Source organism: Trachurus trachurus (assembly GCF_905171665.1).
Source record: "Trachurus trachurus genome assembly, chromosome: 6".
Taxonomy (NCBI): Eukaryota; Metazoa; Chordata; class Actinopteri; order Carangiformes; family Carangidae; genus Trachurus; species Trachurus trachurus.
In genome coordinates this window covers 31,764,914-31,790,449 of record NC_139897.1, presented here as the reverse complement: position 1 = coordinate 31,790,449, position 25,536 = coordinate 31,764,914, and the positions used below count along the sequence as shown (strand labels likewise).

Genomic DNA, 25,536 nt, shown 5'->3' with positions numbered 1-25,536 from the left:
TGTATGGAGCTTTAACACAAACATCTACCTTTATACTGTATGGAGCTTTAATACAAACATCTACCTTTATACTGTATGGAGCTTTAATACAAACATCTACCTTTATACTGTATGGAGCTTTAACACAAACATCTACCTTTATACTGTATGGAGCTTTAACATAAACATCTACCTTTATACTGTATGGAGCTTTAATACAAACATCTACCTTTATACTGTATGGAGCTTTAATACAAACATCTACCTTTATACTGTATGGAGCTTTAATACAAACATCTACCTTTATACTGTATGGAGCTTTAATACAAACATCTACCTTTATACTGTATGGAGCTTTAATACAAACATCTACCTTTATACTGTATGGAGCTTTAATACAAACATCTACCTTTATACTGTATGGAGCTTTAACACAACCTTGCAGCTAGATACCCATAAATTCAAGAAAATTCAACAGCCTATTTTCCATTCTTCATAAAAGAAGAGTTAAATGACTGTGCATGATAAATGTAGTCTGAGTCCTAGTTGCAGGTTCTTTCCTGGGACGCTGCAGTCACCATGTAGCCACTCGGTCACGCTTCAATAATGAGAAGTTATAATTCAGAATAATAATCTTTAGCCTCTTTGTCTCACATCTGTTTCTTTAATTGTGCACCACAAAGGCCCCATTGTGAGGCGTTCACTGTCTCTCTGCATCAGAGTCCTATATGCAGTGAGACCGAGGGAGGTTGGAGACAAGCTGCTCTCTCTGAATACATCATCAGCTGCTGGAAACCCTGAGAGCTTGTTAACATCAACAAGGAGCGTGGAAAGATAAAGTGGAACAAAGGTTTTCTTTTTTTTCGTGCGTCTGTGTTCAGAGAGAAAATCCCCCGCTCTCTCTGCGACCCTCTGGTTTCACTGAACATCGCTTTGAAAATTAAAAAACCTCACGTTGTGTTAGACTGAAAGTGATCAATCACAGAGTTATCACAGAGAGGTGGCTATGGCTACATCTCATCCACAGTTTTACACAACGATATGAGATGTAAAATCAACTTTGATTGTCTCTACATGGAGCTAGGCTAGCAGTTTTGTGTGGCCTTGTCCGCACGGAAACAAAGCTTCAACCAAAACAATATTTTTCTTGTTCGTTTTGAAAAAGTTTTCCGTGCCAACAGGGAGCCAACAGTGGTCGACCGTTTTTGTTGTTAGCCTACGTTAGATTAATAGGCTGGTGGCTGAGCTTACAGGTGACAGCGGTGACGTCATCGTTTCACAAAAGATCTGTTTTGAGTGTCTCCACGAAAACGCTGGGGTGACGTTTTCACAATTTCCCACTCTGGGACACGTTTCCAAAGATATAATTTTCATCCCCCCAAAACACAGTTTCCGTCTGGACGAAAAGCCAAAAAACTTCACTGAAACTCGTCTTCGTGTGGATGGGCTCTTAGCCTCTGTTGCTTGTTAGCTGGCAGGCTAACAAATTAGCCAGATTAGCTCAGAAGCGAACAAATGGTTGTTCAGTACTGTGTCCAAATCATTTTTCGTATTTATATTATCATCGTTCGTATTTTCGTCTTTGATGCAGCCCTTAGTTTTCAAGTTTCACAGCTCTAACCATGATTATCAACCAAAACATTAGCAGATTCATCTTTAGCAATTATTCAAGTAGGCTACTTGTTTAAAAAAAAAAAGGGGGGTTATTTATTTTACAGCTTAATCAGCCATTGTAATTCATGAGCTGGTAGCTTGATGCTAAATATAGCCACTTGACCTAATTTTAGCCAGTTTTATAGGCTAACTTCTTTAAGTTAATAAACTGGGGAACAAAAATGTGACGTAAGACTGAAATTTGAAACTAGCTTTATTATTAACTGTGTCCAATGTTTAAGTTTAACTAATGTTTGCTAAAGCCTTTAATTTAAAGTTTAGCTGACTAATAACTTTGTCTTAGTTTAGCTAATTAGCTTCTAGCATGAAACCCTAATATACTTTTAGCTCTCTTTTATTGAAAGCTAGTTTCAAACTTTAACCTAAAATTGTTTAGTTAACTGTGAACAGGTCTACTTTAATTTTTATGCAAGACAAATGAGGATTTTTTGTAATATGTTTTGGCCTTAATATCTACAGTTGATAAATTAATTTAATGTTTTACTTTATCGCTTAGGAGGGAAGGAGTTTTTCTCTGTAAATCAGCTTAGAAACCAATGCACAACCTCAATGTCCAGCTGTGGATTTCATGCTGATTTCATTAAAAGAATGCAAACAACAATATTGAATTAATCTAAAAAGTTTGATGAGAAGGCTTAAACACTCCTTTGTTTCAAGAACTTCTGAATCAAAACGAGTGAACAAGCTCCATCGGTGCAGCGTTCCTCTGTAGAACAGGGATTAATGATTTCTTTCCTGCTGTCATGGACGCACAGAGAGAAACCTTGAGGAGCAGCAGCAGCAGCAGCAGCACAGGTTCTGACTGAGTCACGGCGATGAGCTGTTGCGGTGGATTTCATCACCCACTCCCACATTGAGGAGACAGATCTGCCCCAATGCCGCCCCAGCACCACCGCCCCACATCCAGCAGCAGCAGCAGCAGCAGCAGCGTCTCATGTGCACACCGACATGAGGGTAACGAGTGAAGTGCATGTGACGCTGCTGAACGCCTGCAGGCTTCAAACACAAGGAAAAGCCCCTGGAAACCATAAAAGACAGAGAAGAGAAATCAGAGCTCGCTTCATTTCCATCTCATATGGAGGACGGATGTGCAGGAGTTACACATACACACACATGACCTCAACCTGACCCTGAACATACCATTAAATAAATAACTATAATGGTGCTTTCACATTCCCACTGAATGGTTGACTTTAATTCAACCCTAACGTCGATAATATCTTGGGACAGAAACATGTATTCAATTATTATATCTCTTTTGTTATGTGTGCTGCACTATTATCAATAGATTTTAGCAATTTAAAAACACAAAAAGGTAGAATATGTGCTCACAAATGTATTTTTCATGCTGAGTTTAAAAGTTTCAGTTATTGTAGGCTACTAGTTTAGTTTCACTAGTATAATTTATTTTTCAGAAATATTCAATTTATCTCCTACTGGAAATGTTACTTAAGCTAACAGTGCCTATAATAACAAGAGTAGGAATTACAATATAATTCCCTATTAACAAAACATAAAAAAAAAAAAAAAAAACACGTTTCCAAGGAAAATTAAGAGTTACTTCAATAATGACAACCACATTCGCCTGTTATAACTTAAAGCAGAAGTAAGCGATCCAGGTCGTTTTGGCTAATGCTGCGTTCCAGGCAGGCTTTTGAAACCGTAAATTACAGCTTCAAGTCACGACTTACGACTTTGTAGCGTTCCAGGCAACCCACTCGTGTTTTTCCGACCTGTTTTACCTGTGAAAGTCACTATAACGGCCACTCGTAACTTCTGACCCGTGAACTCGTACCAGATCGAACTGGTACCACTTCACGTTCGGAAAAACACGAGTTACGAGATTCCTTGAACGCACCATAACAGTCCTCGTCCCTACGTCACCACATTCACGGCGTCCCTTGGCTGCACACACAGCCCTGCATGCCGTTCTCTCTCCTCATTGGATAAAACTTGTAGGATACGAGAAACGTTTTCTCCTCGGCTCAGAGCAGAGCAGAGTGACTGACAGACCCGTGTTTCAGACCAAACACTCTATAGAAGTGATTGCTGTCGGAAGATATAACTATTTAAGACTTATATTAACACAAATATATCACTCACTTCTGCTTTAACAAGAAAAGACAAATCTGGACTGGCTCTTATATATAGCCTGTAATAATACATAATAATATATATATATATAGGCTACACATACACAAATTATACAGTATATGAAATAAGGTTCATTTTCATTGCAGCCTGTCTAACAGCAAGTATTTTGACATAGGTGTGAATCAGCTTTAGAAAAAGTCAACATAGCAGCTCCATCCTGAGATCATCATCAGTCTGAACAGACAGAAACTGAACTGAACATCTTCACTTTAAAAAAACACAGTGATGCAATTTTCTACCTCTGCAAACTGCATCTTTGCTTTATGATGTGTTTGTTTTTCCTGCCCGGACAGCAAACACCTGTACAGCGGCGCCCTGACACCTGCATTGATTTTTTTTGGCAGAATCCTATTCTCGGTCTGATGGGTTTCTTCTCGTTCGTCTCATTTCTTCCTGTTTGTCAGTGTTGACAGCAGATGTTGAGGCAGACTGTGCCAGCAGACACCCGGACCGTCACCTTCCTCCTCATTTGCTCCAGCAGCCACATAACGATGCTCTAAATTCGCTCATTAAAGTTTTTTAGGTGAGACTGGAACCGGAAAGAGAGTGAATTTTAATGGGGAGAGAAAACTCGCCTTGCTGACCTGACTTCCTCTAATTTAATGTTTCACACTGATATAAACTTGCAGAGATCTTATAAGATTCACGTCTTTAGTTAAACATTTGAAATTCAAACGGTCGAACTTCAAAGTCTCATTTATACAGTGTGAAGTTTTACCATCAAACGTGTACTTTTCCACAACCGAATAAAAGGATGGATTTCATCTTTAAAAGCCTATAAGACTTTAATTTAACTAGATATAAACTGTGACAAAAAAGGACTGAGTGGTGAATCAAGTAACTTTTTGGACAGACCAACTTATTACTGTGGTTCGCCAAAAGTTCAATTTAGTTAAAATATTATAGTGCAGATTGGCAACTGCAGGGACTGTTGGGATTGTTAATAGTAAAGGAACTGCAGTTAAAACTTTAATCAATCTTTGCTAACTTTAAAGTAGCTTTTTGTTCAGATTACTGGTTCAATTTGGCAACCAAAACGCTTGTTTAGCTAAAGGGGATTAGCAGACAAAACTGTAATTTTGATTCGCTTGCATCAGCACAATTTGTAGCTAGTAGCTAGTAGTTCAGTTTATTAAAACAGGTTTTATCCAGGCTGTGTGTGGTTTAGCTTAACTATAAAGAAAACCCAAAACCCTTAAAAGAAAAAAAAAAAAAAGTTAGGTTAAGTTTAGGTTAATTCATTGTACGGCCTCGTCCACAGGGAAACTGAGTTTCACCCAGAACAAATCTTTTTCTTGTTCGTTTTGAAAATGTTTTTTGTAAATACAGCATTGTTTCAAGAGAAATCTAATATTAATAATTACTTAAATAATTAATTAATATGTGATATTTGCCACACACAAACACCAAAAACAGAGAAGACAGACACTTTATTCAAACTCCAAACATTATAAGTGGATTTTATGTTGACTGGGAGTCGTGTCAGTGCAAATATGATGATTGATGATGATTTAACGGGCGCATTTCATTCGTAGTGTCCGAGGGACCGACAGTAGTCGGCCGTTGTTGTTGTAACGTCCACAGACTGTAACGTCTAGCGGTGTGGCTCTTACAGGTTAGAGCGGTGGAGGGTATGACATCATCGTTTAACAAAAGATCTGTTTTGGGTGTTTACACAAAAACGTTGGGGCAGAATTTGAGATTTTCCTATTTTGGGACCCGTTTCCAAAAAATTCGGTTTTCAGCTCCCTCAAAATGCCATTTCCATCTCCGAAATGATTAAAAAACATATGCAGATTCAGTTAAACCCATATCTGGACGGCTCTAAGATTAGCAGATAAGAAATTAGTTGGTGTTAGGTGGCAGCTTTCAGAGGTAGTGAGGTTAAAAGTTAGCAAAATGTTCAACACCCAAATCTGTAGTTCCAGCAGCTTTCAAAGAGCTTTGTTATGATTAGCTGATGTCTGGGTTTAGTAAATTAAGCTTTACTTCAGCAGCTAATCGTGTGGTTCAGTGTTGGCTAAAGGGTCAGTGTAGAGTTTCACAGTTAAAACTTTAATTTAGGTTATCAGCTTTGAAAGAGACAGTTTGATGAATGTTGGTTGTGTCTCAGTTTAGAGAGGTTCAGGTTAGCTGCAGCTGAAACAGTCTGATAGTGGTTAACTTCGGGTTTTAGTGGAGAAATATGTGACAAGAATAATCACCTGCTTAGTTAATTATCATCTACTTAAGTCTTTCCTGTAGTTGAAACTTCTCCTCAGTTTGCATTAGAAGAAACTTTAGTGGACCGTGATGCAGCCAGTCGATCTCTGCTTGTAGACATTTAACTCTGTAGTCTCTGTTATATGTGGGTCACTGGGTCCGAGCCAGAGCTTCACAAGCGAAAAAAAAGAAAAAAACAGCTTATTTTAACAACAAGTGCAGAGTCAAACTAAAGCAGGACCTTTCACACTGCAGCTGAGAGTGTCCCAGTTCTGACTCGTCTTCCTCCCTGCTGTGTGGATATTTTTAGAACCGTGTGAAGTTTTAGTCCGACCGTCCTGGAAAGTATCTGATCCATGACTGAGTGATGCGGTAAAATAAGCAGAGACACTGTTTCTACAGTAGAATATGTATTTCTCTCTCTAAAGCCTTTTTCTTTTTGCAAATCAGATTTTTATTTTAACATCAGGGACTAAAATAGTACCAGAGACTGACGCTATGTTCCAGTTCTCACACTCCATCTGAACGACTAAACCCTGACAGAAAATACTGTCTCCTTATGAAAGGGCCGTCCACACCAAGAGCAATCACTATGATCATAACCATAAATATGTGGTTTTAAAAATACACTCCACACCTATAATAACAGAAATGAGACAAACATATAAATAAATCTGGCTCATATGCTCGGACCACATGCTTATTTTCTCCTGGCCCATATGCAGCATGTTTATCTGCTGCATCTGGAGCACATACAGAAAATCTATCAGCTGATAATCAATACTGGAAGATAACAACCAGACTCTATCTCAATGTGAACGTCTGGGCTCGGGCCCAATGCCGATGTTGGTCCAGAGAATAATAATTTTGCAGCTTTGTCTGGGAATCGATACAGAATATAAGTTAAGATAATACCAGTTTATCTATTTGTCCCACGCTGGGGGAAAATTACAGCATTGCAAAGAAATATACAGCACAAATAGTAGGCAACCTAATAAACAGATGAAAAATTGCCTTTTTTGGCTAACTCTGACGCATTTACAGCAATGTTTATTGATGTGCACTGTCCCGGTAAATAAACGTATAAATAACTAAAATATATACAGCACTGAAGTTAAAAAGTCCAGTCCACCAGTGAGCAGTGTGTACATGTTTATAGTGTATAGGCTTGGTACATGTGCAGTCGTCAGATTGTCCAGGTTGTGTTATGTTGTGGACAGGGGCAGAGCTGGTTGTACAGATTATACATGTTATCATATTCCACTCAGTTAAAATGACACTTTAAAAACACTCTCCTTTGATACCACAAACAGAAACTGGCAAAAGTAAATCTGCTGCTGAAAGGCTGAAACCTTGGCACCATGAGTCCTTTAGATGTCCCCGATCATGTGAACTCACTTTAAGCTGTCAACGTTTGCAGGAAACTGAAGCTGTAAACAACTGTGACAGATAAATGACGAAAGTTTCTGTCGTCTGAGGAAGAAAAGAAAGTGTAGTTTTCAGGAGATATGAAGTGTTGCTGTCGCTTGACTTTGCTCATACCTGATTTAAACTGATGTATAAAAACCCCTTTAAAGGGATACACCAACATTTGTTTTCGTGTCTTGCCTTACTGAGTCCATGACCAGCAGATAGACACCATCCTTTCGACTGTGCGTGCAGTAACAAGGGAGATAGAGCCGTATCGCCCGTAATTAGCTTAGCTCCAACGCTGGAAGTGTATAGGTAGTGTTAGCCTGCCTCCTACCGAGCCGAAATCAGCAGCCAGAAACTGATTTAATTTTAGCTCTAAACTCTATATATCACTTTATCGACATTTCAAACATTTTTAGGTGAGAAAGTAGCCGTTTAGATCAGCAGTGTGTTGTTAATTTGTCTAAATACCAGCTGTTTACAATTTTGTTAGGACAAATTCGGCGCTACTCAAGCTAGCCGTTGTGACCAACGCACTTCCGGTTACTTTCACAAAATAAAACACCCGTTGCCCTTTACATACAGAAAACCATGACGATAGAATTTGTGCTTTTACTTTGAAATAGGAAGCTAACCTACCCTCGATGTAGCTAGCTTGAACCAAAATAAACAGTCTTTGCTTGAACCCTCCGTTTTGACCGATCTCGTCCCGTTAGCGGCATTTGACCGCTCAAGATGCCTTACCGGAGAGTTTTGTCAGCTCTGAGACGAAGAGCGGTCCATTTAGAGTTGCTGAAGAGGCAGGCAGGCTAACACTACCTATACACTTCCAGCGTTAGAGCTAAGCGAGAGATACAGCTCTATCTCCCTTGTTACTGCACGCAGAGTGGAAAGGATGGTGTCTATCTGCTGGTCATGGACTCAGGAGTGAGGCAAGACACACAAAAAAATGTTGGTGTATCCCTTTAAACCGATGTATAAAAACCCCTTTAAAGTTTTACCTATGATACAAAGGTAGGAGACTTGAAAATGACTTGAGGATCGGGGCTTTGAAGGCGTTTTTCCTTTCAGGTGGACACGCTGCTTCGCCTGCTTTGCCCTTGAGTCATGTGGCGGCTGTGCATGTGTTACCCGGGAAACTTTTCATGGTCCAGCGTTCAGGAGCTCAAAGGCGAGGAATGAAAGCAGCGAGTGGGCACATACGTCCTGTTTCTATCCGTCACACTCACTTAGGACTTAGAGGAGGAAAAAGGAGGAGGAGGAAGGGTAACGCAGCGATAAACACTCGCTGCCATGGTGAACTGTTAATTGAAAGGTCAGAGTAAAAAGGCTCTGCCCGCGGGCTAGCTTTAATGATATCTGTTATTACCCATAATTCCATTAGACAGCGTGCCTTTGAATGTTCCCGGCCATGTTTATTCAGTCCGCCTCAGAGTTCAGTGGCTTCACGCTGGGAGACTTTTTTTTTTTTTCCTCGGCCGAGCTGAAAAGGCGAAAGTGAAATTGTATTATTCCTTCTCTTTGGTCCCGTGTCCTCTACGATTCGCTTCATTTGATTCCACATCATTAAAACTACACTGCATTAAGGCTTGTGTTTGTGTGTGGAATAAAAAAAACACACACACACGCACACCAAGAGAAAAATAAGAAGATTTGAATCCAGTCACTTCTGAGCTTCACACATCAGCAATAATGGGAATCAGCAGCGCTTTCTTCAAGATGACCTCGACCACAGAGCGTTTTATCACTTTCTCTTTCTCTGTTTCTCCGTTTGCTGCGTGATCCAAACCTGAGACGTCCTCCTCGTTGTCTCTTTTCAACATGAATGTGTTTCTTTATTCATCAGTTATCAGTTGTCGTTGCTGAAGAAAAGCCTCAGACACACATACACAATTAAATCTTGTTCTTTGTTCACAGGCTTTTACTTTGAAATGAATACAGAGATCGTTGAGTTCAAGGGACGGCGGCTCTCTCAGTGTGCGCATGTGAAAAAAGTACATTTAACTGGATTCACTGCTTTATTCACACCTACAGGATTCAAGAACTTCCTGTCTGTGTATTTTAATAAGCGAGACTCTTTGTCCTGAGTTTTGGCTTCCAGGCAGCGCCTCACGATCTGATCAACACATTTTGTCAAAGTTTCTGACCCTTTAAAAATAATCTAAGTCCTCATGTGAATGATCATAATAGGTTTGGTCCTTCAATTTGAATCCATGAAGACGGTGCTGCATTCACTTACCTTTTTTGGAGGGTGAAACTAGAGTTGTAGTCAAGACCACCTAACCCAAGACCAAGGCCCTGTTTACATGACAACGCTCACGGGTGAAAACGACTAAATATTTTATCGGATGTGCCTTTTGGTTTAGATGTCGGCGGCGTTTTTGGGGCTTAAAAACACAAAAAGGTTAAACCACCCTCCGGAGTGGAAACTCTCCACCGTCTCTACTTTGTATTTTGTATTGCATTCTTTCTTATTCTTATCCTGTCCATTTTTTATTGTGTTTTTATTGTGATATGGATCCCCTTGGTTCTAAAATAAAGAATGGATTGAATTGAACAACGAACATGTCGGATTCCACAAAGTCTTGCATCACATTTGCACGCAGCTTCCTCCCCAAACACGCTTGTCTAACCGCGGAATAAAAAGTGAGAACGCAACTCCACAAGCAGATACTTCAGTGGAACTATTTGAATTATCTTAAAGTTATTGAATTACATCACATAAAGAGAGATTTTCGGTTTAAAAAAGAAAGAATGAAAGAAAAGGAGTGAGGAGAGTGAAGAGGTCTTGTTACGTTGCTTGGTTTTAGAGAAGTGGAGCTGCTCACTGTGGATTTATCAAACTTCACTGTTTCACCAAAACTTTTCTTCTCTTTGTGTCATTTCCTTTTAAACCCTGAACCCTGGACGACGACAACGATGTGCTGCAGCTGCAGGTGTCTCTCTCCTCTTCTCTTTAAACGCTGTTTAGTGATTTAACTCCTTCAGTGGAGTTCAGAGCTGCAGCCTCTTACAGACGAGATGTTCCTGCTCCTCCGCGGCTTAAACTAAATCCTCTGCCCTGTTCAGAAGCTGCAGGGATTTCCTTATCTGTCTCCAGGGAAACGGGAGCGTATATTCCCACATTATCACATCTGTGAGCAGTGTGTGTGTGTCGGGTGCATGACAACACTTCCTGCAAAGAGTCCGTTAACTGATCATTCTTCACTTTGTCATCCAGAGTTAATTTAGTGGATGTGAACGCAGCAGGAAAATCCTCAGCTGCAGATTTTACCTCTTTGTTTTCCTTTTTTCACTTTTTTTATTGGAAACGTCGGGTTAAAACCATCATCAGGAGACAGTTGGTCTTTATTACGTCCACGTCTCACCTCTGTCTCTCTGTGTCTCACCTCTGTCTCTCTGTGGCTTCACTGATGAGGAGGATGAAACAGTTAATGTGTCTGAGCAGCAAAGATCATCAACATGAAATACAATTATTGATAATGATGATTAAAAAACAATAAGAAAGTTTATAGTTGAGGGAATTCCCTCTGTGCAGAAGCCTGTGATTAATTGTACTTTTGTGTGTGTGTGTGTGTCTGTGTGTGTGTGTGTGTGTGCGCAATAAAACTGTGTAGATTTACGACACCTGCGTTATAATTCCAGCCTTAATCAGTCACTGTATGTAGGTTAATGTCTCGTCCCTCAACACGTAGTCATTACTCAAACCTGTTTGGTTTTACCACCAACGACTGAGACGCACACGCACACACACACACACACACACACACACACACACACACACACACACACACACACACACACACACACACACACACACACACACACACACACACACACACGCACTCAGTGCTGGCTCAGTAGGAGTTACATTCATATTGGATGAGAGCCGCGCTGCAGTGAACTCCTCATTTACACCTGTTGGGTAAAGGCATGTGAGCCACTCACCGTTAATATCTGTATTATTAGATTAAAGCTATAGTGCGTAACTTCTATCGCCCCCTAGAGGATTTCTGCATTATTACAACGATTCGGCCGGCACCTCAATATGGCGTATGGCCGGTGTAACCCCCCCCTCCCCATCGCTACCGTTTGTCTCTTTCTTGGCCAACAGACCTTCTGCCGAATGGGAAGGCTTTTTCTTTTTAGTAGGATCCACTTCTGAACCTCTTGCTCGCTTCTTCGGGTTCTCCGCCCTGTTGCTTCTAGCAGCGCTCTCCTCCCCCCTCCCTTCTCCTTGTCAGGTAAAACTGATGCTGCATTCAAGTCATGACTAACAACTTTGTAGCGCTCCAGGCAACCCATAACTCGTGTTTTTCCGACCTGTTACCCGTGAAAGTCACTATAACGGCCGTCAAACTCGTAACTTCCGACCCGTGAACTCGTACCAGATCGAACTGGTACGACTTCACAGGTCGGAAAAACACGAGTTATGGGTTGCCCTGAACGCACCATTATTTCCTGTGCACCAGCGCGGGAATGTCGCCAACGTCACCAGATCCAAAAAGAACAAATACTGAAAAATACAGCGAGGTGTTAGCGGAGCCGAACGGCTTAATCAGCGTTGTATCATCTCCTCTTGTAGCGGCTTGGGTGAAACGGAGATTTACAGACACGTAGAAGTTACGCACTATAGCTTTAAATTATTGATTAGTTTGCCAGATTTGTAAACAAACATAATAAGAAATAGTTCGCTGGAGGAGGAGGAGGAGGGACTGAAGGTTTTGATGCTTCCACTTCTATGGCAGCTGATCTGATCATGTTCAAGTCATCACATGTTATTGGTCCAATTACCTGGATGGGAAACAATGAAACCATGGTGTTTCTGTTTTGTGTTTTTTTGTTGTTTAATAATTGTTTTAATCGAAAACAAAAAGAGAAGAAACAGAAAACAGAGGATTTTTGTTTTTGTTGTCGCTATCAAAACATGAAAACACGTCAAATTTAAAAGAAAATTGTCCAATTTCATTGTTTACAAATTCTCCTTTTTTCATTATTTCTGGTTTAATTGAGGAACAAATAAAAGTAAAAGTTTTAAATGAAACAAAACAAAAAACACCACTGTTCTCCTGTTGCTGAGAAAAAAATAGGCTGATTAAATTAGAGAAGAAGTCGAAACTTTTAGAGATTTATCGGATAAACGCGCATTTATTTTGTTCCTAACCAGATGAGAATGAACTCAGTTGTCTCTGATTGGACGGTGGCCTTTAAGTGACATCACTGGAGGTAATAATCCACCTCTGGAATAGATGTAGGTGCAATAAAAACCTAAAAAGCAAAAAAACAAATCCTAACCCTTTTTTTATTTCAGTATCAGTGATGAAACAATGGCTCTGTATTGGAGAGAAACTCTGTGTTAATTGTTTATAAACTACATTATATTCAATACAACACTGAAGGAGTTTTGATGCTTCAGTGATGATGAATGTTGCAGAGAGAGAAATAATACAATACAAAAAGAAAAAAAAGGAGAAAAATAGAGTTTGGAGGAGATAAGTCTCGGAGCGCCCGGCTGCGTTGTAATAATCAGAAAAAGAACTTTGTGATTTCATTAGAGTGCGAGCCGATAGGACGGCTGGTTCGCTCTGGCGGCGCCGAGAGATAAAAATCATCTCGGAGCTTCATTGAATTAAAGGAGAGTGAAGAAGAGGAGTGAAGGTCAGCGGAGCCGCGTCCTCACACTGATCTCTGCTGATAAAGTTAATGTGAAACGTCTCTACGTCCTCATGAAGTCCTCACTGATAACCAGCTCCAGCCACTTCTTTGATTACACGCAACAGCTGGAATGGAAAGAGAGAGAGAGAAGCAGCGGTGTCTCCACGGCAACAGCTGATGGTCAATATTCTCTTTTTAGGTATTTTTGTAAATTTAATTATACAGTAGTTTGTTTTATGAGTTTTTAAGGAGGCAGTGATGTTGTAGACAAAGGTAGATGTTTGTGTTAAAGCTCCATACAGTATAAAGGTAGATGTTTGTGTTAAAGCTCCATACAGTATAAAGGTAGATGTTTGTGTTAAAGCTCCATACAGTATAAAGGTAGATGTTTGTGTTAAAGCTCCATACAGTATAAAGGTAGATGTTTGTGTTAAAGCTCCATACGGTATAAAGGTAGATGTTTGTGTTAAAGCTCCATACGGTATAAAGGTAGATATTTGTATTAAAGCTCCATACAGTATAAAGGTAGATGTTTGTGTTAAAGCTCCATACAGTATAAAGGTAGATGTTTGTGTTAAAGCTCCATACAGTATAAAGGTAGATGTTTGTGTTAAAGCTCCATACAGTATAAAGGTAGATGTTTGTGTTAAAGCTCCATACAGTATAAAGGTAGATGTTTGTGTTAAAGCTCCATACAGTATAAAGGTAGATGTTTGTGTTAAAGCTCCATACAGTATAAAGGTAGATGTTTGTATTAAAGCTCCATACAGTATAAAGGTAGATGTCCATGTGTAGTGTGATTATAAAGCAGCTCTAGGTTCTATATTAATACTGTGAAAGTATCAAAGCCTCAGTCCACAGAGAAATGCACACAGCCTGTATTCAGAAACTGAGCCTTAAAACCAGCCGTCAGGACTTCCTGTCACTTTGTGATGTCACAACAAAACCCCGCCCCCTCACCACCACCTGGACCCAAACATCAAACAACTTTACAGGATTTGTTTTATTCTGAAATCTGCTCTATTCTTTATTGGATCACTCAGTCAGCCAATCAGAAGAGAGGTTCAGAGCCTCCTCCTCTCTTCTGATTGGCTGACACCGACCTGTTGTTACTAGCGCTCCAAAGAGAAGCTGAGAGAGAGAGGAGATGGAAAACTACACTGAGATGGTTTTTAGATCTTCTAATGGATCAACCCTTCAGAATAAAACACAGAGGAGGAAAATATGGAACTACAACGTTCATATGAAAGTTTGAAAGAAAAAGAAGGAGACCACCACACCTGTGACAGGCTCATTGAGGATTTGGTCTTTTCATTGGATTTGTTGACACCAAGTCAGATATACAGCGGTCCGTTGACTTCACGGCAGCCGTCATTCTTTTTCACAAAGGGAAATCCTTCAGTGTCTTTTGACGGACAGATGACTGACAGGTGTCAAAGGAGGGTTAGCTCCCCGCTGTAACACACAGTGTAGCTGTCAATGGTGACATGATGCAGTGACAACACACAGTTGTGTATCGACGGACGCTGTTTAGTCCTTTTTTATAGGAAATAAAGGAGTTTCTGACGTCTGAGCAGGAATCATCTGATAGGTGACAAATAGGACACATTTTTTTAAAAAGTAGCGATAAAATAAAAATTAAACTAAGATGAAATAAAATAATAATAATAATCTAGAACAAAAATGTGCATATTCTGTATACAATTTAGGATTAGGATTAATATGAACTACTACTATATTAATGTTCGTATTATAACTAATGAGATGGAGGATATACAGTTACACACGTGGGTCACCTTGTGTCTCGTATTGTATCTCTAAAGTTCATGGTGTTGCTTTGTTTGTTGGTCGTCTGATCCAGTTTGAAACATCTCAACTCTTCTTCCAGTCCTTCAAAATAAAATTCAGACATTCATGGTTCCCAGAGGATGAACCCTGATGTTGCACTGCAAAAACTCAACATCTTTCCAAAAATATTTGTCTTATTTCTTGTCAAAAAGTATAATTTCTAGTCAAAACAAATCTCTTTCCACTCATCACCTAAACATTAACTTGTTTTTAGATACTTTTCACTTGTTTCAGACAAATTTTCACATGAAATAAGTAGAAAAATCTGCCAGTGAAAGCAAGTTTTTCTTATTTTAAGTGAAAATATGCTTGAAAGACGTAAAAAAAAAAAAAAAAAAAAAAGTGTCTAAAAACAGGCTAATTTTTATGTGATGAGTCTTATTTTGAGTATAATTTGCTTTGTTTTGACTAGAAATAAGACAAATATTCTTGGTAAGATTTTGAGTTTTTGCAGTGTGTCACAGGTTAAAATAAACAACTTTTAAAATGTTCAAATGACGCCAAGGCTCATTGTCGTTGTTGGTTCTACCAGCGACTTGTTCCCTTGACTCTCTGAGGCGTCTCTACATGAAGCTGAAGTGTCATGAATAGCTGGAGTCTGTGTGTGAACATGTCACCTTTAACCATCACCAGCAGCTCACACACTCTGTATTAACATACAAATAAGATCTGCAGCAGCAGCAGAGTGGAGATGCATCTCATTCAAATGAAAACTTTAACTCTGCAGCAGCTGTTGGGACTAAACACCAACAGTTCACATCACACAGGATCAGATTAGAGGATTATTATAACAAAGGAGCCTCTGGTCAGGATCACTGAAATGTTGCTTAAGTACCAATCCTGCCTGTTTTTAATCCAAATGTATTTACTCCTAGCTGAAGCTCAGGAACAAATGAGGCCAATTACTGTAATTAAAAAAAAACACACAGAAATGTCTGAGTAACGAAACGATAAAGAGCCATGTGCAGTAAAAGTCATTCATTAGTCAGATTTGAGTTTCATTTTGGCCTTTATTTTTCAGGACGGATGTGAAGCTCTTCCTCTTCTTGTAGTTCCTCTTCTTCCTCTTCTTCACAGAGGATTCCTCTCAGCTGCTCTTTGTTTTTCTCCATCGTTAAAATACTCTAAAGTCGTTCTGTTGGACTCCGGTCAGACTACAGACTTGGCTCTGATTGTAGTTTTCAATTTTTTTCTACTCGAAAAGCTTAATGTGTGTGTGTGTGTTGTCTCTTGTCTCATTGCAAATTTCCTCCAGGCCTCCTTCCAGCTTCTGGACTCAGATTCCTGTTTTCACTCGTCTGTGTTTCACTGCTCAGTTCCTTCTGTCCTATATGTTTCTATAGAAACTTAACCAGAAACCATCTCAGTGTAGTTTTCTTCACTTTCTTCATCTCTTCTCTTAACTTCTTTTTTGGAGCTTAGGTCGGTGTCAGCCAATCAGAAGAGAGGAGGAGGAGGCTCTGAGTCTCTCTTCTGATTGGCTGGCTGTTTTCTGACTGATCCAAAACAAAATAGAGCAGATTTCAGAGTAAAACACTCAGAGAAACCAAATCCTGCAAAGTTGTTGGATGGTGTTGTCCAGGTGGTGAGGGGGCGGGGCTATGTTGTGACATCACAAAGTGACAGGAAGTCCTGACGGCTGGTTTTAAGGCTCAGTTTCTGAATACAGGCTGTGTGCATTTCTCTGTGGACTGAGGCTTTGATACTTTCACAGTATTAATATAGAACCTAGAGCTGCTTTATAATCACACTACACATGGACATCTACCTTTATACTGTATGGAGCTTTAACACAAACATCTACCTTTATACTGTATGGAGCTTTAACACAAACATCTACCTTTATACTGTATGGAGCTTTAACACAAACATCTACCTTTATACTGTATGGAGCTTTAATACAAACATCTACCTTTATACTGTATGGAGCTTTAATACAAACATCTACCTTTATACTGTATGGAGCTTTAATACAAACATCTACCTTTATACCGTATGGAGCTTTAACACAAACATCTACCTTTATACTGTATGGAGCTTTAATACAAACATCTACCTTTATACTGTATGGAGCTTTAACACAAACATCTACCTTTATACCGTATGGAGCTTTAATACAAACATCTACCTTTATACTGTATGGAGCTTTAATACAAACATCTATCTTTATACTGTATGGAGCTTTAACACAAACATCTACCTTTATACTGTATGGAGCTTTAACACAAACATCTACCTTTATACTGTATGGAGCTTTAACACAAACATCTACTTTTACGCTTCTGCTTTAATAGAAAACGTGTATGCTCTTGTCAGGGTTATATAACATCCCACCGTTCACCTGTCACAGTAAACAAATTAAAATCTGCAGTTTTTCATTACGTTTAATTTAAAACCACCTTCAGGTGTCGACAGAACAGGAACCGAGTTGAACAAAGAATAAAAACTCTCCTCAGTGAACTGTTTGGTGATGAAGATGATGCTGCTGCTGCTGCCATCACATTTTCTGCAGCCTCGACCTTTACACCTCCAAACCTTCATCACCTTCATCATCCTGAAACTGTCACTTAAAAAAAGGAAAAATAAGGAAAGAAGGAAAGCCTCAGCCGGGGCCGACGCTCCGATCCGATCCGAGGCCCTGATGGACCCGAGTGCAGCAGGAACCGGCTCAGAGTGGAATCAATTTCTGTCTGAAAGCGTCTGAATGGAGCGCCGTCTTCAGGGAGCGGCACCTCAGCGTCGCCACGGTGATGATAATGGCAGCAGGGGTGTTGGATGTGTTTTATCTCCATCCTCCTCTTCCTCCTCCTCAGTCATCCTAGCTGCTCTGACACCTGTGTGATATTATCCAGGCTACTTTTCTTTTTTTCTTTTACAACACCGCTGCTTCGACACTGAAGTGGTGGCAACACTTAATTTTTACCGGTCTGTAATTTCTGACTAATTTCCTCTGAGGTTTTTCTGGAGAGACTTCGGTGATTCTCCATTAAAAACCTCAGTAAATATTCATTCATGGTTCATTTTTATTATCACGACCTCTCCATGTTCTGTTAACGTTCAGCTGCTCTGTGGAGTATGACACAAATGAACTGCTATTAGTCAGATGTCGACCCACTGACTGATCACTGCCCACATGTAGAAACTATTGAAAAATGATCAAAATGACACATTACAGCAGATTTATATTTGTTCCACTTCAGAACCTGCTCTTACTAGACTTTTCATCACGCTGGCGTTTTCTTTCAAGTCATTATTGTATTATTGTTATTTTATTATGCAAAGTTGGTCAGTTTTATAATAATAATAATCATGAGTCGCCTCAAAACGACAGTTTGAACGTCCATGCTCACTATCAACACTTCCTGTTTGATGCTGGAAACATTAGAGTCATTAAACGTCACATTTTGCACAAAACAAGACTGAAAACTTACTATAATATTAACACTGATGAACTCAGTCAAAGAGTCGAGGCAGAAAATAACAATCAGGGCGTTGGGAGGTTGAAGAGACCTTAGAAAAACACAGGGTTTCATTTTGACGTTACTTTCCGGGAGAAAGAAAACATCATTAAACGTCACAGTTTGCACAAAACAAGACTGAAAACAAGGGTGGGGGAAAAATCGATACAGCATTAACCAGTATTTTTTCCATGGTGATAATATCAATATACAGACGTCAAGTATTGATAAAGTTTTCATTTGCAGTTGAAGAAAGCTAATAAACTCCAATATATTGCCGAATATTGCAATATTTTTTAATTTCGCATTTATATCGTATTGAGACACGTATCATGCTAATATCGTATCGCTTTGCCACTGATGATTTCTGACCCTACTAAAAATTGACTGTAATAAAAAACCTGATTAAAGGGACAACGAGGAGTTTCTCCGTCGGCAGAAAAAGTTCCGCGACAATAAAAAAGTCTCACGTTAATGTGGATGAATCTACGCTAGCCACACTTGTTAATGGGCCCATTTTCGATAAATATATCGTTTTGTCTCTATCGTTATTTTGTTATTATTATTAGTGGTGGAAATGCTGGTCGAGCCGACCAGCGTTTCTTTACTTTCGGTTTCGTGGCGAGTCATGAGAATAACGCCACCGAATCGCCGTTTATGGTCGGAACTACGACGGTATGTGATCGTCTTCCAACCTCTGACTTTAATTCTTGATGAATGAAAACATGAGTCCGTCTTGCGCCGGTCAAAGAATTTCACGGTGCACGCGGAGGCTCATAAATGTAGTGTGAAAACACTTCGCTTTTCCAAAACTCCTCGTTGTCCCTTTAAAGCTTTCAACCTGACAACTTGGATAGGAGAGAACTTTATTACACATCACAGTTTGCACAAAATAAGACCTAAAACCTGATAAAGTCAATCAAAAATATCAAGGCAGAAAATAAAGAGATCAACTTTAAACAGCTCCAACAATCACCTTAAAGCCAATGATCAGTAGTTTTGTATGTTCAGCTTTATTCACAAACCTCCACTTCTGACTGTCCAACAGAGAAGTTATAGTTGTAGACAGATTTAATATAACACATTAAGTTTGTTATTAAATGTGTATAAAAGCTAAATAGGTGAAGTGAAGCATCATTGATTTGCATCAGAAAGAAGTTTTCATAGTTTTATCTCCTTCGCTGCATCATCTTAAACCTCTTTAAGGAAAAAACAAAAGAAAACCTGAGCCACTGTTTAAACAATCGAGGTCAGACCTGATTATTTTCTCTGCGTCTCTCTGGAGGTTTCTCCTGCGACAGTCGGCCGGCGGACTTGTTCCGTCTTTCCGGGTGAAACATAATAAAATCCTCTCCAGAGCCAATTAAACGGGAGCAGCTCAGAGTCTGAGGGCCGGCGCCGCTGCTCCTTCTTCTTCCTCGTCGTTGTCTTCTGCTGCTGCTGCTGCCTCCACTCGGCTCCACTTCATGTCAAAACTTTCTCTTTCTCAACTCCGCCACTGCTCTGGTTTCTCCGTCCCAGGGGCCGCAGCCGCAGGAAACGGCATCGCAAAACTTCAACTTCAAGTGTGTTTTTATCAGCGGACGATGCTGCCGAGGGTTTAATGATGTGACGGAGAGAAAGGAGTGAAGTCGGCCCCGAGCAGGAAGTGGAACGAGCAGTCACAAGTTTAAAGGACACGGAGAAAACAGGAATACAGAAGAAACTAAATTGTCTTCGTCGTGTGGAAACCTTGATGCTTTTTATCCACAAAGTGTTTTATAAAATAATAAAAAGAAAAACTTCTAAACCTCTATGACAACTGAGCAAATGACATCAGTGTGTTTTCCAAGGCCATGATGAGACGTGACTGAGAGCTTCACTTCAACCCACTGAGTGGACGACGTCTCTCTGAGCTTTTATTGTTGCCTTTGTCAAAATAATCAACCTTCAAACTCCAAGTAATTCAATCACTCTGAACATTCAGACCTGCAGCGTTTCTACTGTAATCCTCAAGGTTTTTTTATTTTATTTAATTTTTTAAAAACCAAGTTAGACATTTGCACAACAGGAACGTCAACTTTTTATTTCAAACACAGGAACCTGGTTCTGGATTTCCTGGTTCCTTATCCCCAAAAAATGGCCCAGGTACAAACATAAAACACTGTGAAGCTTTTCTAATGTCCAGACCCAACATCCATCAACCAGCTCTACAGTTAAAGGGATAGTTCACTCAAAATTTAAACTCATTATCTACTCACCCTCATGTGGACTAAGGGCTGGGAGAAGTTTCAGAGTCCTCCGTGGCTTCTCTGAGTTACAGGGGGTCTCGGCGTAGCAGTGCATGTCCATATAACGGTTGCAAATGGATACCAACTGTCTTCGTAACAAAAATACACACCAAAAAACATCCAAATACCTCCATAGCGCTCGTCTGTAATGTCCGCCTTGTAGTGAAGCCCCAACATGAGAAATTGTTCCGAAAAAAATTAAATAAGTATATGTTTTAAGCTTGTTTGTAGCGGAAGCTCCCAGTGTTACTCTGCCGGAATCTTGCGCGATTTGCGGAGCCGTGAACTGGGTGTTAATGCAAATCGCGCGAGATTTGCACAGATACAGGCAAAGCAGTGGACTGAGACACACTACAAACAAGCTTAAAATATAGACTCAGAGAAGGCACGGAGGACTCTGAAACTTCTCCCAACCCTTTGGCCGCGTTCAGACTGCCAGCCAAAATCCGATTTTTAGCCCATCCAGATTGGAACCGGATAGCTCTTTTTAAGTCTGAACAGTCGCAAATGCAAAACGGATCGAAACCACCTCCGGGAGGTAGTTTCAGATCGCATTTGGACAGATGCGTCTCAGTTTGAACAGCTCCAAACACTCAGATCGGTTTTGACTGTCCGTGACGTCACTCTCCGCGGCGCTGTCACTGTGTTACAGGTCCCGTATGGTCCCGTGAGATCCAGTTAAATATCCATTTCCTCCTTGTTACTTTTCTTTTATGCAAGCTACCGTGTTGTCGTCACACTTCCAGCTCTGGGGTGCTGGTTTCCCGTCTCTGTGGCTACACACACACACACACACACACACACACAAACCAGTCTCCGGTACACGTACACGTAGCCTACACATACACGCACACAGCAGGCGGGCTGAGGTTGAAACTAGCGGGGTAGTGCGGCTGCAGCACCGGGCAGATCACTGCTGCACTAGCCGCTGCGTCCAGGAGGCATCGCCTGTCACATACTGCGTAGCCTCCGCTCCGACGTCGTTGCTACAGCAACCTGTCAGATGGGTCAATAATGTGGCCCAGTCTGAACAGAGCCAAATGCGATTTGGACACTTGCCAAAAACAGTGTGGACAGTCAGCCCTAAAAGTCAGATATGATTAAGAATCAGATTTGCCTGCAGTCTGAACGCGGCCTTAGTCGACATGGGGGTGAGTAGATAATGAGTGAAATTTCAATTTTGAGTGAACTATCCCTTTAACAACATCGCCAGGTTCTGTTGGAGCAGCGGCGTCACCTCCAACACCTGAACATCACTAACGAGTTCATTCAGATCTCTCTGTACTTCATTAAATAGATGTTAAAGTTATTTGATCTGGTTCTATCTCTGTGGATAAAACCTCTGAAAGACGAGGAAGTGAACGTCACACGGTTCCTGTTCATCTGTAGCAGCGTCTTGTGGCGCCCGGTTTCAAGAGTTCAGACGAAAGTAGTTTTTTTTTTTTTTACATTTCAATAGTCGACTGATTGTTTTTTCTTGGAGATGATTCACTGTGTTTTTCCACTTACACAACCGGCGCCTGAAGGGAGCGTTGCATATTCTCCAGCTGCTGCGTGGAGGAATCCCACAGGTCGGTTAGTGATCGTCTGTCAGTGTTTGGAGCCCGGCAGCGTTAATAAACCTCCTGACCTTTGATTCAGCGGCTGCAGATGAAAGTTTAATGATCCCCGCGGTGAAACGTCACGGAGCGGAGATGATAAAAAGAAAAAACACAAGGCAAACACTCCAGTTAATTAAAACTAAGAGAGACGAAATGAAGCAGACGCTGCACTCAACAGATAAACGGGAGCAGAGACGTTCATTAAGAGATTTTACAGATGGAGCCAGATGTGTTGACGCGTCGTCAGAGGCCAGATGTTCAACACTGCAGAGACGAGGCATGGAGACGAGCAGGAAGTTTGTTTCTCCTCAGTCGATGTTTCTAGCATCATCAGCTCTGGATCCAGGGACGATTTAATTTAGTTACACTGACTTTATTCATTATATTTCATATCACATTTCTTTTTTCCCCCCGGAATTTGAATAAAATTGTACAGATTAGCTTGTTTCATACTCCTTTTTTTAACCTTTTTACTGGATGGAGATGAGACACTGTTGGATGAGCAGCTGGTTATTGTGACCCTGTTTTGTTGCTAGAAACAGTGGTTATGGTGGGAGTGACGGGGGAAACTGTGGTGATGGAGTAGGCTATAGAGTTTGATTTCCATGTGAAACCAGCAGTTTATGCTGTTTCTATGATTCAGGCCTTCGCGGGTGGTTCTGGTTCTGGAGGTGGAGCAGGTCATTGGCTCCTCCTGGTGACACGGTTAAATCTAGAGTCAAGGTGCATGACAGGTGTGATGGCATGTTAAGTTAGGCTAGGTTGTTAGGTTAAATTGGGTTAGGTTAGGTTAAATTTAGTTAGGCTAGGTTAAATTGGGCCCAATTAGGCTACGTTGTTGGTTAGGTTATGTTAAATTAGGCTAAATTGTTAGATTAAGTTAGGTAAATTTAGGTTAAATTGCGTTAGGCTAGGTTGTTCGGTTAAGTTAGGCTAAGTTAAGTTAAGTTAGGCTCAAATAGGATAGGTTAGGTTATGTTAAGTTAGGCTAAATTGTTAGGTTAAACTTAGTTAATTAAGGTAGGTTAGGTAAGTTTAGGTTAAGTTACGTTAGGCTAGGTTTAAGTTAAGATAGGTTAAGTTAGGCTAGATTGTTAGGCTAACTTAAGTAAGGCTATCTTAATTTAGGTTAAATTAGGTAAATTACATTAGGCTAGGTTGTTAGGTTAAATTAAGCTAGGCTAGGTTAAGTTTAGGTTATGTTACGTTAGTCTAGGTTGTTAGCTTAGGCTAGGTTAAGTTAGGCTAAGTTAGGTTTACTTAAGTTACGTTAGGCTATATTGTTGGGTAGGCTAGCTTGAATTAAGGGATGGAGCATCACTGTCGCTTTGTGTTTAATGTTGACAGTATCTAGTATCTGTTATGTTGTTATTGTTCTGCTGTGAATAAAATGAGTTTGAGTTTTTACAAATCATTGCATTCTGTTGTTATTTACATTTTACACAGCGTAGGCCAACCGACTTTTGGCGAACTGTGGTTTTGGAGACAGAACATGTCAAAATAATAAAAAATAATTAAAAAGTCTTTTACAAGATGATCTGCTGCAGAAAAAAACACACCAAACACTGATAATGTGAATATGTTTGAATGTGGTTTAATAAGACAAGATCAAAAACATTGATGAACGGTCAAAATGTCTTTTAGTTCACTGAAACCAATGTCTCTACTGCACTAGTTTCTGCTCAGTCACTGTGATTGGTCTGACTGGTCCAACACAAGAACTGATGCTCAACGCTGATCATTGTTGATGTCTAGATATTAAAGACATCCCTGTCTCTCTCTCTCTCTCTCAGGTGGGGTGTGCATCGCTCAGTCCTTGAAGATTCCTCGGGAGCCGAGACCCGGAGAGTTCGACAAGATCATCCTCCGTCTACTTGAGACGCCCAACGCCCGCGCCGTCATCATGTTCGCCAACGAGGACGACATCAGGTACAACACACACACACACACACACACACACAGTCTTCTTGCATCATTGATAATTAGCTGTGGGTAAAGACCAAAGGAGAAAGATTATGGATGGATGGATAGGTGGGTGGGTATTACATTGATCAGCCCCCAGTTGTTTATTCCGAAATTACATTTTCACTTTTTTTCCAATTTCCTGTTATTTATTTTAAAGGGACAACAAGGAGTTTTAGAAAAGTGAAGCGTTTTCACACTACATTTATGAGCCTCCGCGCACCGTGAAATTCTTTGACCGGTGCAAGACGGACTCATGTTTTCATTCATCAATAATTAAAGTCAGAGGTTGGAAGACGATCACATACCGTCGTAGTTCCGACCATAAACGGCGATTCAGCGGCGTTATTCTCACGACTCGCCACGAAACCAAAAGTAAAGAAACGCTGGTCGGCTCGCCCAGCATTTCCACCACCACTAATAATAACAAAATAACCAAATAGAAACTCCTCGTTGTCCCTTTGAAAGAACAGCGGAATGAAAGTTGGAAGAAAAAAAAGAAAAAAAATTGTTTTATTATTGAAGGTTTGAAACAGTTTGAAGATTCAATTCAATTATTTTACCATTGATTGAGTTATTGATTTTTCTTTTTTCCGTCCAATTTTGTTCATGCTTTTTAAATGTCAGATAAACAGAAACTCACCTGATTGTTTCAGAGAATAAAATAAAAAAAACAGTCAGTTCCCATCGGGCTCGGCTGCTTCTCTCTGATTGGCTCTTTCTCGTCCGTCTGACCTTTGACCTTTCTGCCAGGCGGATCCTGGACGCGGCGAAGCGCAACAACCTGACGGGTCACTTCCTGTGGGTGGGCTCCGACAGCTGGGGCTCCAAGATCTCTCCGGTGGTGCAGCAGGAGCGCGTGGCCGAGGGCGCCGTCACCATCCTCCCCAAGAGGGCCTCGGTGGACGGTGAGGGAGGGAGGAAGGGAGAGGGAGGGAACAAGGGAAAAAAGTAAAAGAGGAGGTAAAGATGGGATGAAGGGAAGAAGAAGAGGAAAGATAAAGAGATCAGGAAAAGGAAGAGGAGAGAAGGAAAGGAAGACGTTGAGGAAACAAGAAGAGGATGAAAGGAGGAGGTAGAAAAGGAAACAAGGAGAGAAGGATGCAGAGAAACAAAGGAAGAAGTGAAGATAGAAAGATAAGGAGAACAGGAAAAACAAAGAATTTCCTTCTTTGTTGGGAGAGTGGGAGAAGTAAAGAAAGGAAAGGGAGAGGTAGAGATGAAAGATGGAGGGAAAGGGAGGAAAGAAAGAGATGGAAGAAAAGGAGGAAGGGAGATGGAGAGATGATGAAAAGAGGAGGTAGTGAAGGGAATAAAGAG

At 40.5% G+C, this 25,536-nt stretch overlaps 1 protein-coding gene across 1 annotated transcript in view; it reads left to right on the top strand.

Moving 5' to 3' along the window:
- Positions 1–25,536, top strand: part of LOC310987564 (metabotropic glutamate receptor 8-like) — a gene marked incomplete at both ends in the record, with an annotated part of 150,026 nt that overhangs the window by 58,438 nt on the left and 66,052 nt on the right. Inside the window, 2 exons of the mRNA XM_083973880.1 lie at positions 24,048–24,183; positions 24,970–25,124. Coding sequence (XP_083830006.1) covers positions 24,048–24,183; positions 24,970–25,124 — 291 coding nt within the window. The remainder of the gene's footprint in view (positions 1–24,047; positions 24,184–24,969; positions 25,125–25,536) is intronic.